Raw genomic sequence first — 14937 nt, 5'->3', positions numbered from 1 at the left:
TATTGCCTGAATCACACTATAGGGCCAAGCTAAGCCATGCCTAGCTGATCTGAGCTGGCTTGGTTATGCATGGTTCCATCAAAGCTGCTGGGACCATGCTGTAAAGAACATCCAACATAGCTGCTGGAATCATGCTGGAAAGGATAGCTGCTGGGACCATGCTGGAAAGGACAACCACCATAGCTGCTGGGACCATGCTGGAAAGGACATCCACCATATCTGCTGGGACCATGCTGTAAAGAACATCCAACATAGCTGCTGGAATCATGCTGGAAAGGATAGCTGCTGGGACCATGCTGGAAAGGACAACCACCATAGCTGCTGGGACCATGCTGGAAAGGACATCCACCATATCTGCTGGGACCATGCTGGAGAGGACATCCACCATATCTGCTGGGACCATGCTGGAAAGGATAGCTGCTGGGACCATGCTGGAAAGGACAACCACCATAGCTGCTGGGACCATGCTGGAAAGGACATCCACCATATCTGCTGGGACCATGCTGGAAAGGACAACCACCATATCTGCTGGGACCATGCTGGAAAGGACAGCTGCTGGGACCATGCTGGAAAAGACAACCACCATAGCTGCTGGGACCATTCTGGAAAGGACATCCACCATAGCTGCTGGGACCATGCTGGAGAGGACAACCACCATATCTGCTGGGACCATGCTGGAAAGGACATCCACCATAGCTGCTGGGACCATGCTGGAGAGGACAACCACCATATCTGCTGGGACCATGCTGGAAAGGATAGCTGCTGGGACCATGCTGGAAAAGACAACCACCATAGCTGCTGGGACCATTCTGGAAAGGACATCCACCATAGCTGCTGGGACCATGCTGGAAAGGACATCCACCATAGCTGCTGGGACCATGCTGGAAAGGATAGCTGCTGGGACCATGCTGGAGAGGATAGCTGCTGGGACCATGCTGGAGAGGATAGCTGCTGGGACCATGCTGGAGAGGATAGCTGCTGGGACCATGCTGGAGAGGATAGCTGCTGGGACCATGCTGGAAAGGATAGCTGCTGGAACCATGCTGGAGAGGATAGCTGCTGGGACCATGCTGGAGAGGATAGCTGCTGGGACCATGCTGGAGAGGATAGCACATTCCAGGGAAGAGTAGTACACAATACCTGATTCCCACTACAGAGCCAACACAAACCATACCCTGTTGGCTCTGATCTTTCCTTCTCACATTGTCCTTTCCAGCATGGTTCCAGCAGCTCCACCACAACACTGTATAAAGACCATATAATGAATTATTTCAATAATAAAATGGCTTTGGGAGTATATGAAATGCCTAAAATGTTATATCTGTCTGCATCTATTTGCCTGGTCTATGTCTGTTTAATGTATTCTATTTGCACCGTACTGTCCTTTCGTTCAGTTTTGTCATCCTCTCTCATCGTCACCAGGAAACTGTCCCGACGGTCACTTCAGTGTGGAGGGACGTTGTATCTCCTGCTTCTGCTTCGGCATCACCAAGAACTGTGGGAACACTGGACGCTACCGAAACCAGATCAATCTGCGCTTCACTGACGAGGACGACTTCAAAGGTACTGGACTTCACCAAATACTAATGCCTGTCATACACGTCATGATTAATGTCATTTTTTCTTAACTAAACATTTTGCGAAAAAGTCGAGACATTTGTAATTGATTTTACTGAACATAAAAAAGGTCTTTAACCTCTTAAACGTAATGGCAAAGTGTAGATTTCCGCCTAAATAGACATACCCAAAAGTAACTGCTATGTGTAATTACATGATTCTGGCATGCGGAAACATGGTATATCTGAAAATAAGACATCTGGGAGATTATGAGGAAATGATCAGAAGATAGATAGGAGTTACATAGTTCAGAACACACAAGATCAAGCACACACCGTCCAACCCTCAAATCACACCCATTGGCTGTGCTGCTCATGCCTTGAATCTGCTCCTCAAGGACATCAGGGCACTGAAAATAATGGATACACTCGACAAGAGAGCGACGGAAAGGGTTAGGTATGTGAAGGGTCATCAAGTTATAGCAGCAATCTACCTCACCAAGCAAAATGAGAAGAATAAGAGCGCCACAATTGAAGCTGCCCAGCAACACCCGTTGGCGTGGTGTTGTCATCATGTTGGACAGTCTCTTGGATGGGAAGGAGTCTCTCCAGGAATGGCCATATCAGTCTGCCGATATGGACAGCCCCATCCAGAGGATCCTCCTGGGTGTGGTATTTGGGGGGAGAGTGGTAAGCAGTCTGAAATACCTGAAACCTATAGCAGTAGTCATTGCACGGATTGAGGGACACAATGCCATCCTGTCTGATGTTCAGACTTTGCTTGTAAGAGAAGAAATCCGTACGGCCCTGCCCACTTCACTGTTGCTCCAAGCAGAGGAAACTGCAGTTCTGAAATACATCAAAAAGCGTGAAGGCTTCTGCCTGAAGCCCATACACACTGCGGCGTACATGTTGGACCTCAAGTATGCTGACTAGAGCATCCTCTCTGGTGCAGAGATCAACCAGGCCTATGGTGTCATCGCTACCATGTCTCTCCACCTTGACCTGGATGACTGCAAGGTTCTTGGCAGTCTGGCGAAGTACACTTCCAAGCAATGGCTTTGGGATGGAGATGCAATATGGCAGTCATGCCAACATATCTCATCAGCCACCTGGTAGAAGGGACTTTGGATCTGACTTTGGATCAAATGCCACCAACATCAGCTGCCTCAGGGCGCAACTGGTCCTTGTTTGGGAACACACACACTAAAGAACGCAACAGGCTGACCAATACAAGGGTTTAAAAATCGGTGGCCATCTGGGCAAAAAAAATGGCTCATCCAGCCTCTCTCCGCCTATTGCGGACAGTCAGAGCACTGATGGAGGGATTGTGCTTTTCTTGTGTAACTTGGGCAGTTGTTGTTGCCATCCTGTACCTGTCCCGCAGGTGTGATGTTCGGATGTACCAATCCTGTGCAGGTGTTGTTACACGTAGTCTGCCACTGCGAGGATGATCAGCTGTCTGTCCTGTCTCCCTATAACGCTGTCTTAGGTGTCTCGCAGTATGGACATTGCAATTTATTTCCCTGGCCACATCTGCAGTTCTCATGCCTCCTTACAACATGCCTAAGGCACTATCACACTGCTCATCTGAGCAGTGACCCTATGCATCTTTATTTTGGTGTTTTTCAGAATCAGTAGAAAGGCTTTGTTAGTGTCCTAAGTTTTCATAACTGTGACCTTACTTTCCTACCGTCTGTAAGCTGTTAGTGTCTTAACGACCGTTCCACAGGTGCATGTTCATTAATTGTTTATGGTTCATTGAACAAGCATGTGAAACAGTGTTAAAACCCTTTACAATGAAGATATGTGAAGTTATATGGATTTTTACGAATTGTCTCTGAAAGACGGGGTCCTGAAAAAGGGACGTTTCTTTGTTTGCTGAGTTTATAATTCCAAAGTAGATATTGTCTGACATTGAAATGACTTGTTACTATGTAAACTAAATTCAAACCATGAAAAGCAGACAACTTATAAAAACAAAGTGCATATAGTAGATTAGATACATAAAGTCATGAAAATCATTTACGTACAGATCTGAAAGTGGATCCAATCCTTCTAGAAGGCAATCTTCGTCAGCCGAGTCTTAATCCTCGTTGTCCAAATCGCTCCCCTGATCCGAGTCCGACCAGTATTAGATTCAAAGCTTCTATATCGGTATACTTATTCATAGCTTCCTTCTTTTTAGCTTCCTGTTCAATATTCTCCCCCCACCCGTTTTTTTTCTCCTTGGAGAAGCCATCTTTTATGCTAAAGCCATGAAATTAAAGCCATGAAATCTGTTTACAATGTAATGTAGCGTGCTCTATGCATCTCATCTCTGAGCCGGGTAGCAATAGTTCACATCAAACTTTGTCACATGCGCCGAATACAAAAAGTGTTCAATAGTACACACTAAATGTTCTTGGCCTTGCTCTGTCCCACCCAGGTCCACTGCATATCCCTGGAAAGCTTCTCTCATTGGCTACAAGACTGCCAAGGTGGTGTAGTAGCCAATCCCCTGTGTCATGGATGCCTTCGGCTCGTAAGCAGGCAACATCATATTTTTTCATGCGCCAAGATATAGTCACTCGGTGGACATTTGATGTTGCCATTAAGTCACACATCATCTGATAACATTAGATTCCTATCAACCGAAGGATTCATTTCATACCCCCCATGTAGCTATAGCTCAAACACAGACCAAATGGAAGCTTGCCTTGGAAGCTGTTTGGTGAAAACGTTGTGTAAAATAAGCATTTTGACTCTCTGGGCTGGAGATCAATAACGGTAGGTCACAGGCAGACAAATAAGACCGCCCTCATGATCTGAGGAGTCCCGGCTTTCTGTGTTTATTTAGTTTATGCTTCACAACGCTAACCGGAATGTAGGTAGCAGGCGTCTTGAAATGAGGTCATTGGCTCGGGCCTCCCCTTCTAGATTCGTATGCCCATATATGGTAGTAAGTCACACCAAAGATTTTAAGGCACTGATCAATAACTAAGATAACCAAGCTGTCTGCAGACACCCTGCTTTTGCAGATAGAGGCTACCGTTCTCATACCAGACTGAATTAAATAAAACAAATCTAATAGGCTCCCCATTTAAGAGGTTTTAAGCATGAAAACGTTTGTTTATTGCATGAATGTCATAACTGGTACAAGAAAACTCTTATTTCATTTTCCCTGCCTCCCTCCCTAACTCCAGGAGTGAACGTGACTTACCCCTCTCGGCCGGGCACCCCTCCTCTCTCCTCCACTCAGCTCCTCATCAACCCAGAGGAAGAGGAGTTCCAGCTAGTCGACCTATCACGGCGCTTCCTCATCCTTGATTCATTTTGGACGCTGCCACGCCAGTTCCTGGGAAACAAGGTGCGGCGTCATCACTACATCAATTCCTGCTCTGCACTACTTTTGCCGTGTTCCCCTGTTTAGGCGTTGCATGCATCAACCAATGGTTGCATGCCACGTCAGGCACCATACTGCTATACCATAGGATGTGGCCTATCCAGGCGTTGGTATGGTTTGGCATGCATCAGTAACCTCTGAGCAGGAGAACATAACCCTTGTCTCCCCAATGACTCACCTTGACATCATGTTGAAATGATCTTACACCAGCAAGATAACTACTATATGAATTAGACATTTAAATGCACATCTAAAAGTGTCAGCACACAGAAAGTGTGTCAGAAATGTTTAAGTTAAGTTATATTCAAAGGAAGACGCTCCCCTACACTGCTTGTGTTACTCTTATTAATGGCTTACGTTTCGTTACGGCGGCTGAATGTCTGTTTATTTAGATTGACTCCTATGGAGGGTCCCTGAAGTACAAGGTGCGCTACACGCTGGCCCGTGGCGAGACTGAGCCTGAGGAGAAACCAGACGTGGTCCTGACCGGGAACGGTCAGAGACTGGTCTACCGCAGGGGCAACCCCACCCCCTCCAGAGAGGTCAACCAGAAGGAGATCAAGTTTACTGAGGTGGGTCCATCTGCCAACAACCACCCCACTTTTAGCTTAGTTTGGTTCATATACACTTTGTCAAGCTCTTTATGAACAAAACAATGTAACTGTCTCTAGTCCTTATTTGTACAGTATAGCAGGGTTCCCCAACCGGCGGCCAACGGGCCAAATTTATCCCAAGGGCGATTTTATTTGGACCCATCCCAAAACACACATTTGCTTTTTATTGTTAGACATAAAAGACTGTATAAATACCAGAAAATCAGCTCCAGTTGATTTCTATTTTGGAAATGTGTTCCAAGGTATTCCCACACATAATAGAGATATACAGTATGTGATTGTATACGAATGTAAGCAAGGTTTGAAATGATTATGTTTTAGTCCAATATGATCTATTAGGGCTTTCTTGCGGTCAAATTGCAGTCGACAAATTATTTGTAGAAAAAAATCTGCTGAATGTAATTGATGATCCCAGCAGTATAAGATCAGTGGTTTAAGATCATTTGTCTACACCTTATCTATGATCCTATATTGGCTGACATGTTGCTGTCTAATCCTTCCATGGTGCAGTTAATAACCATTGTTTTAAATGTAGCCTTCTGGGCCGTGTGTGAACATGATCAATGTCTGACCTCCGATGGTTTGTGTGTGTTCATGTAGGACAACTGGCAGCACTCGTCGGGTCGCCAGGTGTCCCGTGAGGACCTGATGATGACGCTGGCCAGCCTGGAGAGCATTAGCATCCGCACCGTCTACGACAACCACATGGTGAGCGTGGCGCTCAGCGACATCGTCATGGACACCACCACTGTGGAGTACAACATCCATGACAATGCCAAAGATGTGGAGGAGTGCAGGTGAGATTCCATAGACTGACTTCAGCCGAGGTTAAGATTTGAATTAGATGTTGTTTGTTATCGCTCCATAGAGTCACGGGCACTAAAAAGTGACTTAAACCGGGACAAAAAAGAGGAGGAGTGCTGAGAACATTTTAGTTCTTGCAACTGTGGGTATACGGTAAATCAATTAGCATAGCATTGTATTGTACTGTGTTTGAATTGTAGGATAGTTTCTGTGGACAGTTGTAATGGCTTCCATGGTGTGTGTTCCTCCCAGGTGTCCCCCTGGCTACTCAGGACTGTCCTGTGAACAGTGCTCCACTGGCTTTGAGCGTGTGTCTGGGGGGAACTTCCTGGGATCCTGTGCTGGATGTAACTGTAACGGACACGCCAGCGCTTGCGACCCCATCAGTGGACACTGTCTGGTGAGGACTCCTCACAACACAACGTTATCATTATACTAAAGCCTGGCTGTGAATGTCAAAGCTTTGAAGTTGTATTCGACCTCTATGTCTTTCAGCTGTAAATTGAATCTGTTGCAAGTGTCGCGAATGTCTAGCAAACGCATTGAGTTGGTGGCTCTCACAGTCAGTGGCTGAATTGTTAACCTGACTGTAGTAGCTGTTTGCAAAAGTACCAGTCATTTGCTGCACATTATTTGTTCAATGACCTGTGGACAAGTGTACATAATATAGAGGTAGTAACTGAACTACGTTCCTCTCCCTCCATCAGAGCTGTCAGCACAACACTGAAGGTCCTCAGTGTGACAAGTGCAGACCAGGCTACTTCGGTGACCCCAGGCGAGGTCGCCCCGATGACTGCAAGCCCTGTCCCTGCCCATACACTGAGACATCCCGCAGGTGAGGGGTCACCATGAGGTCACACACACACACACACACACACACACACACACACACACACACACACACACACACACACACACACACACACACACACACACACACACACACACACACACACACACATACAGTACACCGGAGTTGGGGAGTAGTGAACTACATGTAGTTCGAATAGTAATTTAACTACCTTTTCCAGTAGTTTGGCGGTAGTTGAACTGAATTCAAATCTAGGTAGTGTTTTCAGTAGTTAATCACTTTTTTGCCATGCTGCGGTATAGCTCACTACTGGAACTACATACTACTTTTTTTGCAAGAAGTAGGCAATCATTTTTTATTTTTATTTTTCTCTCGGCATCAGACCTGCCTAATTCTCACTTGAAACATAGTTTGTGTGTTTAATAGGCACGTTTCTACATTCTGTTAGCATATGACCACATAGTGATCTGTTCTGTTGATTTGCAGTCTGACATTTCAGATTTAACATATGATCATTTTTGGATGTAGTGAACTATATAGTGTAACTATACTTTTCTTAAGGGTAACTTTAGTGTAGCTTAACTTGAGATGTAATTGGTAGCTTGGTTAGCGATATTTAGGCCGTCATTGAAAATAAGAATTTGTTCTTAACTGACTTGCCTAGTTAAATAAATGTAAAATCAATTTTAAAAATTCGGAGTAGCTTTCCTGTGTGAGCCTGTGTGACACATACTCACACAGACAAACACAGCGTGGGAGAGAGACAGAGAGATGGAAAGAGCTTTTTCACACAGCAGGTTTACGTCCATATTGGGTAGATTCACTAAGCACTCCAGAAGAGCATTGGGCTTATTCATACATTGCTGGTGTTGTCAACTTGTGACCCCTCTCGCTACCTATTAACTGGCAGCTGTAAATATTAATGTCCAAATCCTGTGACGTTTGTTTGTGACTCCTCAGGTTCTCCGACACCTGTTTCCTGGACCATGACTCCCAGGCCACGTGCGACGCCTGCGCGCCAGGCTACACCGGCCGTCGCTGTGAAAAGTAAGGAAGTGACATTTTCCACTTTTACCTCCTTCTTTAAAGAAATGCTAGCTTTAGTATATATGGAATAGTTATAAAAGATGTTGATGGAAGTGTTTGTTTTTCCCCCATAGGTGTGCATCTGGGTATCAGGGTAACCCATTGCAGCCCAATGGCAAATGTTTTACAACCCGTGAGTGTTTCTTGTTTTTTTTTTGGGGGGGGGGGGGACGTACATTTTTAGGCTTAAATGTGTTAGGAAAGTTATTCACCTGGACAGTTTTACCGAGACATTTGTACATATAAATTATGACTCTGCTTTATAGTGCATGCCATGCTTTATGTCCTACTTTACCTTTAAGAGCCCTGGTCTTGACCCAGTGTAATTATTAACATCAATCATACCTGCTGAGAAGGTGTGGTCATTGGCCTGGTATGTTGAGTGATTGTGAAGGGGTTAGAGTTGGTGGAGCACCCCCAGGTGTTGATCCATCTCCCCACCCTCTGTCTCTCCCTCCCTCCTTCAGCAAACTCAAAGTGTGATATTCGAGGAACAGTGAATTCCGACAGCAGACCATGCGCCTGCAAGGTAACATACTACATTGCTATGGCCTACTGTACTTTATGGCCTATTGTACTTTATGGCCTACTGTACTTTATGGCCTACTGTACTTTATGGCCTACTGTACTTTATATTAGATGTAGAAGTTTTGATATGCCATAGTAGAAGAGTACACTCTCAATCACCAACACGAACACCATTGTCAGTTCATAGAGGCAGTCATAAACCTGAGCCCGTTTAGCTTAGCTGCCGTTGTACAGTCATCCTTCACGATTACAGACAGTGACTGATGAGCCGGTCGGACAGCCAGGGTTTCATGGCAGATGTGTGTGGCTGATGTTTTCTGTGCGTTGCAGTCCAACGTGGCGGGGTCGCAGTGTGACGAGTGTAAGAGCGGCTCCTTCCACCTGACGGAGGACAACCCAGAGGGCTGTCTGCAGTGCTTCTGTATGGGCGTCACCAAGCAGTGTGTCAGCTCCACGTGGAGCCGAGACCAGGTCAGTGGCCCGGCCTTACTAGCACTCACACACACAACTTATATAGGGCATGGGAGTTAGTGGACTGGGGGGGGCACATTTAGGGATCTGAAAATAAAAAGGAATGTACACGCACTGGCACTAGCATGGGAGTAACCATACTATACTGACTCCTAACAGTCAGCCAACAGACAAACTGTTTTCTACTGCAAGCCGGGAGTTTCCAGCTCTGGTCCTGGAGATACACTGGGTGTGAAGGACCAGTGCACTTTGAAATAATCAGCTCATCATGGTGCTTGACGATTTGCTGAATCAAGTGTGTTAGCACTGTGAGTTGAAGAAGCATGCTCTACAGCTCATGGGAGAAGTAGTGCAGACACTTTAGGGGTCAGGAAATACAAGGAATGTACAAGCACGTCCCAAACCACAGCAGTACATTGAGCCTGTCTTAATGTACCCGCGCCCTTTTAGCTTGTACTTTGAGGAGAGGTGTCATGGGTCTAAAGTGTGTTTGTGTCCCCCAGGTCCGTGGCGGTGTGAATGGTCAGCTCTTCTCCCTCTCCAACGGAGCCAATACCAGAACAATCACAGACGGCATCACTCAGAGAGGCTCCTCGGGGGTGGCGTACCGCTCCTTCTCTGACATCCCCAAGGACATCTACTACTGGGTCCTACCAGACAGCTTCAGAGGAGACAAGGTGAGAGAGGGGAGAGAGTGGAGATAAGGGGAGAGAGTGGAGATAAGGGGAGAGAGTGGAGATAAGGGGAGAGAGTGGAGACAAGGGGAGAGAGGGGAGAGCGAGTGGAGATAAGGGGAGACTGGGGAGAGAGGGAAGAGGAGGAAGATGGGGAGGGGTGAGAGGGAAGACGGGGAGATGAGAGACAAGGGGAGAGATGAGTGGTTGGCGGCTTTTTTTTTACACTTGCATGTATTTATATATATATATATATATATATATATATATATGTATTTCTCCTCTTACCCTGAGAGTCGACTATAGGGACAGGAGAAACTGTCATCCACCTTTATTTTTTACTGAGTAGTCTTCCCTCTGGAAGCAAGGTGTGATTTAAATGTGGTCATGCTAGATGTCACCGTCCACATGCTCTCTCAACATGTGGAAAATATAGAGGCTAAATATAGAGGCTACATGAAGAGAAGCTCTCTACTAAGCTCTCATGGTCATGCACATGTCATCATGTGACCTGTGACCTGGCTAGCTTTAGAGTCTCATGGAGTGAAATACCTTTCCACCGTCCAGTAGAGTTAAGAGAATGGTTGTTCTAGAATCTTGAACGTCTCTTTCTGACATGTTGTTGCCAGGTGACAGCCTACGGCGGGGAGCTGCGCTACACTGTGCACTACGAGCCCCGACAACGCTCCCTGGTGATCGACAGACAGCCAGACGTGGTTCTCCAAGGCAACGGCATCTTCCTGGAACACTTCTCCCAGATTAAGCCCCTCCCCCCCGCCACTGTCACTGTCACCTTCAGAGAAGTGGGTCACCGTGTGTGTGTGTGTGTGTGTGTGTGTGTGTGTGTGTGTGTGTGTGTGTGTGTGTGTGTGTGTGTGTGTGTGTGTGTGTGTGTGTGTGTGTGTGTGTGTGTGTGCACTCAGGTGCTCGAGTGTTTATTTTTTGACGGATTCTTAACTGTTTGTAATCTTAACATCAACATACAATACCATGTTGTCTTCGTTGATGATCTTGTTTAAATGACCTAATTAGATCCCAAATCCCAACTCCAGTCCTGAGTTTGCCATAGCAGTGTTGCACTGAGCTTCGTTTCTCTCTCCCTGTGTTTCCTCCAGTCTGCATGGAGGCGTGCTGATGGACAGCCCTGCACACGTGAACACCTCCTCATGGCCTTGGCTGACACTACAGTCTTCATGATCAGAGCCACCTACGCTGTCAACATGGTTGAGTCCAGGTAAAACTGAACCAGGTGCCCTGTTGAGATTCACTCCGAATGATTCCACATGATTAGGATTCTTAAGAATCGTTTAGGAAACAGCTCTCAGTAGGCTCTATTGTAAACACCCATGTGGCTGATGTTGTTATGGTTGTTGTTGTTGTTGTTGCCTCACCTGTGTCGCTGTCTGTTGTTCAGTCTCTCAGACATCCGGATGGACATTGCAGTGCCACATTCCACAGGCAACGAAAGGGCCCTGGAAGTGGAGGAGTGTGCCTGTCCCCAGGGCTACAACGGTCCATCATGTCAGGTACAGCACACACATACCACAAAAATCAATGTACTGTACATCCCGATTTTCTAGTTCCTCCTCTGTTACCTCTTGGAGTTGTAAAGTTCCAGTGTGCTCACTTTGTTCCGTGGTACTGTAGACGTCTCGGAAAGAAACACAGAGTGGGACTCTTAGAGCTGTAATGGAACGGCAAGACAGTCAACTGTGCTGCATGTGTTGTTTTCCCATGTCTTTCAATCTGTTTCTATACAGGAGTGTGATGTGGGCTACACCCGTACAGGCTCTGGGCTCTACCTGGGTACCTGTGAGAGGTGCGACTGTAACGGCCACGCCAGCGGCTGTGACCTGGTGACAGGCGCGTGCTTGGTAAGTCGCTCCACCCTCCGGTTGTAATGTATGCCAGTAGTACAGTGCTACAGCTGCACTTGGCTTTGAAGTCTGCTATGGAATGCGCTAATGGTTTCATGGCGAATCCCAACATGTGGAAACAGGTTCCGAACACACATGGGCTCATAATAGGATTTCACTGTTCCATGGATGGATCCGCCACTCTCTCTCTCTTCCCTCTCATGTGTCTCCCTTTTTTAGCAATGCCTTCACAACACGGCCGGCCCAAGGTGTGAGCGCTGTTTGCCAGGTTTCTACGGCAACCCTATGACGGACGGACCTCAGGCTTGTCAGTCCTGCCCCTGCCCTGGCACTTCCCCCAGCAACCAGTGAGTTCACTCTTCCTCATGTACTCTCCAGCAGCGATTCTGGTTGGTCGCAACCTAAATTTGGGTCGCGGTAGCATTTGAATGGGTCGAGTGTCTCTGACTATTTATTTAAATGAAAAAGTACTCCGGTCTGAACTTAAACTAGATTACTAAAAACCTGCTTGAAAGTGGTAGTAATTAAATAATAATTTAATCTCTGTACAATTTTTCTTCAATCACGGTATTAAGAGATATTGGCAGCTCTATTCCGGTGAATTTGGCTGATTTTGTGGTCATCAAGAATCTGCTTGAAGAAATGCTGCAATTACTTAAAAAATATAGTATTAAAACTAGTTTTCGGCCCTAGTACATCGCAGTGCTACAGGAGTCTCTACAGACATGGGTTCGATCCCGGGCTGTATCACAACCGGCTGTGATCGGGAGTCCCATAGGTTGACGCACAATTGGCCCAGCATCGTCCGGCCAGGGGTACTTTACTTGGCTCATTGCTCTCTAGCGACTCCTTGTGGCTGGCAGGCGCCCAAAGACTGACCTCGGTTGTCAGTTTGAGCAGTGTTTCCTCCGACACATTGGTGCGGCTGGCTTCCGGGTTAAGCGGCCGGGTGTTAAGAAGCACGGTTTGGCGGGTCATGTTTCGGGTGACGCATGACTGGACCTTCGCTTCCAGAGCCCATTCGGGAGTTGCAGCGATGAGACAAGATCGACATTGGGGGTAAAATCCGAAAAAATACAACAACAAAAAATGACAGTGTTAATATTGGATCGTGACTGAGACAACCGGTTTTAACTTGGGTCCCAAGGCAAAACCAGTTGAGAACCAATGCTCTACAGTAGTGGTTCCCAAACTGTGGGGTGCGAGGGGCGGAATGGAAGGATTAGGTTTTCTAGCCCATAGATATTGTTGTAATTTTTTTTGTCACTCAAATATCACATGAATACACATTAGACATAGCAGAATGTATAGAATTGCAAGAAAATGTGCTTTAAAACTGCAACATTTTCTTTGGACCTAATGACAAAATGTGTAGAGTTGTAGGAAATAAGCTTTAAACCTGCAAAATCCTCATGATTATTCGCAGGATTTTCCCCAATGCTGGAAGTGGGGCCCTGAGTGAAAAAATTTGGTAACCCCTGCTCTTCAGAACAGAACTACACCTTTAGATGGATCAATGTCTCTGGAACAAGCTCCAGACTTATTGTCTACAAAAAAACATCTTTCATCTACTTATAAAACACTACATTTAACTGATGGGTCAACCTCATAGAGATCAAAGTTCATTCTTGATCTGTCATTGACTGGTCATGCAGTTCGCACCCTTGTGTCAGCGATAACCTTGATATTTAGAATGCGGAGTAGGGTTGTCTACTGGTTTACAAGACTGATGAAAGTATTTTCCTTTCCTGCAGGTATTCTCTGTCTTGCTACAAGGATGCGGACGGTCAGCCGACATGTGATAACTGTCCCCCTGGCTCCACCGGCCGGCGCTGCGAAAGGTAAGACTCGCTCCATCTCCACCTAACCCTTCCAGCCTTACTGGTCAGTGGTCTGGGGATGCTGGGCTGGCCAAAGCACGGAAAGCAGAGGTGACTAGTCTGGCACCCACTTGTTTCCTTTATTAAAACGGGTATAGTAGCATGTCTGTCCGATTTGCATCCCTCTTTCAACCAGTCTCTCCAACCAGTCATGATTGATATGTGAGTGTTTCGTGGAGTGGTGTGGGAGAAGCGAATCTCAAACCAACGCCACCCATTCCAGTTAGTTAGTAAAGGTTTCTCTGGGTCGGGTTTGGTCTCCGCAGTAGCACTGCTCTTTATGCTATTTGAGCGGTCAATATCTGGGTTGTGTTAATGCGCTTGGCAAACGGACATTGTGTTTATCAATGGGCATTTTTGTTTTAAAAATGTGTCTGGTGTTCCATGGGATTACACGTGTCATAATGAGTTGTGTTACTGGCTTTTACGACAAGAAAAGTAATAAGTGGTGAAACCAAGTCTTTTCGTGTTTGGACTTGTAGTTGTGTCCTGAGGAAACCTTATGCCACATGGCTTTTGCGTTCTCTCCTTTGCCTTTGCTTGATTGCTTTGCCAGAACTTTCTCTGAGTCTCCTGCTTTAGCTGCTTGTTAAAAGGTTTAGAAGCTGTGGGCTAATACTGCCAGTGTTTATGCCTGGGCCATGTTGACATTATTCTCTCTACAAGGCATAAATCTATTTTCTAATGTCATGTCTGTTTGACGACTCTTTGCTACTCGATGTGCAAAGATGACGATGAGGTGACTGGGGTAGACAAACATTTGGTATGTTTTGATAAGTTGACCCTGCCCTATGTCTCATTTTAATGTTTTGATCATTAAGAAAACAAGACAGTTGTGTGGACCCGTACCTGCAAGAGGACTATGAGGGTTTCCTCCCGCCCGGGTGTGGTGAGGCAGTGTTCAACTTTAGCCTGAGGAAACATGTGGTGCCAGAGGGCAGTGGAGACGAGGAGGAGAGGGAGGAGGATTATGATGAGGAGGAGGAGGAGGACACACGCTTCAGCCCACAGCCAGACGAGGAGAAGGAGGGGGAGATAGACTACAGCCCACAGCCAGACGAGGAGAAGGAGGAGGAGATAGACTACAGCCCACAGCCAGACGAGGAGAAGGAGGAGGAGATAGACTACAGCCCACAGCCAGACGAGGAGAAGGAGGAGGAGATAGACTACAGCCCACAGCCAGACGAGGAGAAGGAGGATGAGATAGACTACAGCCCACAGCCAGAGAAGGAGGATGAGATAGACTACAGC

General features: G+C 46.5%; 1 protein-coding gene across 12 annotated transcripts in view; it reads left to right on the top strand.

Moving 5' to 3' along the window:
- The window catches only part of LOC118359984 (basement membrane-specific heparan sulfate proteoglycan core protein-like), a 154600-nt gene that overhangs the window by 73939 nt on the left and 65724 nt on the right, over nt 1-14937 (top strand). For all 12 annotated transcript variants that reach the window (XM_035738966.2, XM_035738954.2, XM_035738960.2 and 9 more), the window contains exons 13-29: nt 1423-1563; nt 4742-4905; nt 5334-5513; nt 6156-6352; nt 6612-6759; nt 7067-7194; nt 8131-8217; nt 8331-8389; nt 8724-8785; nt 9115-9255; nt 9759-9932; nt 10559-10732; nt 11045-11163; nt 11344-11455; nt 11690-11803; nt 12026-12153; nt 13561-13647. In XM_035738966.2, the coding sequence (XP_035594859.1) occupies nt 1423-1563; nt 4742-4905; nt 5334-5513; nt 6156-6352; nt 6612-6759; nt 7067-7194; nt 8131-8217; nt 8331-8389; nt 8724-8785; nt 9115-9255; nt 9759-9932; nt 10559-10732; nt 11045-11163; nt 11344-11455; nt 11690-11803; nt 12026-12153; nt 13561-13647 (2215 nt within the window). The remainder of the gene's footprint in view (nt 1-1422; nt 1564-4741; nt 4906-5333; nt 5514-6155; nt 6353-6611; nt 6760-7066; nt 7195-8130; nt 8218-8330; nt 8390-8723; nt 8786-9114; nt 9256-9758; nt 9933-10558; nt 10733-11044; nt 11164-11343; nt 11456-11689; nt 11804-12025; nt 12154-13560; nt 13648-14937) is intronic.

The sequence above is a fragment of the Oncorhynchus keta genome, chromosome 27 (genome assembly GCF_023373465.1).
Source record: "Oncorhynchus keta strain PuntledgeMale-10-30-2019 chromosome 27, Oket_V2, whole genome shotgun sequence".
Taxonomy (NCBI): Eukaryota; Metazoa; Chordata; class Actinopteri; order Salmoniformes; family Salmonidae; genus Oncorhynchus; species Oncorhynchus keta.
The sequence above is the reverse complement of the archived record's forward strand: the minus strand, read 5'-3'. Positions and strand labels throughout refer to the sequence as shown.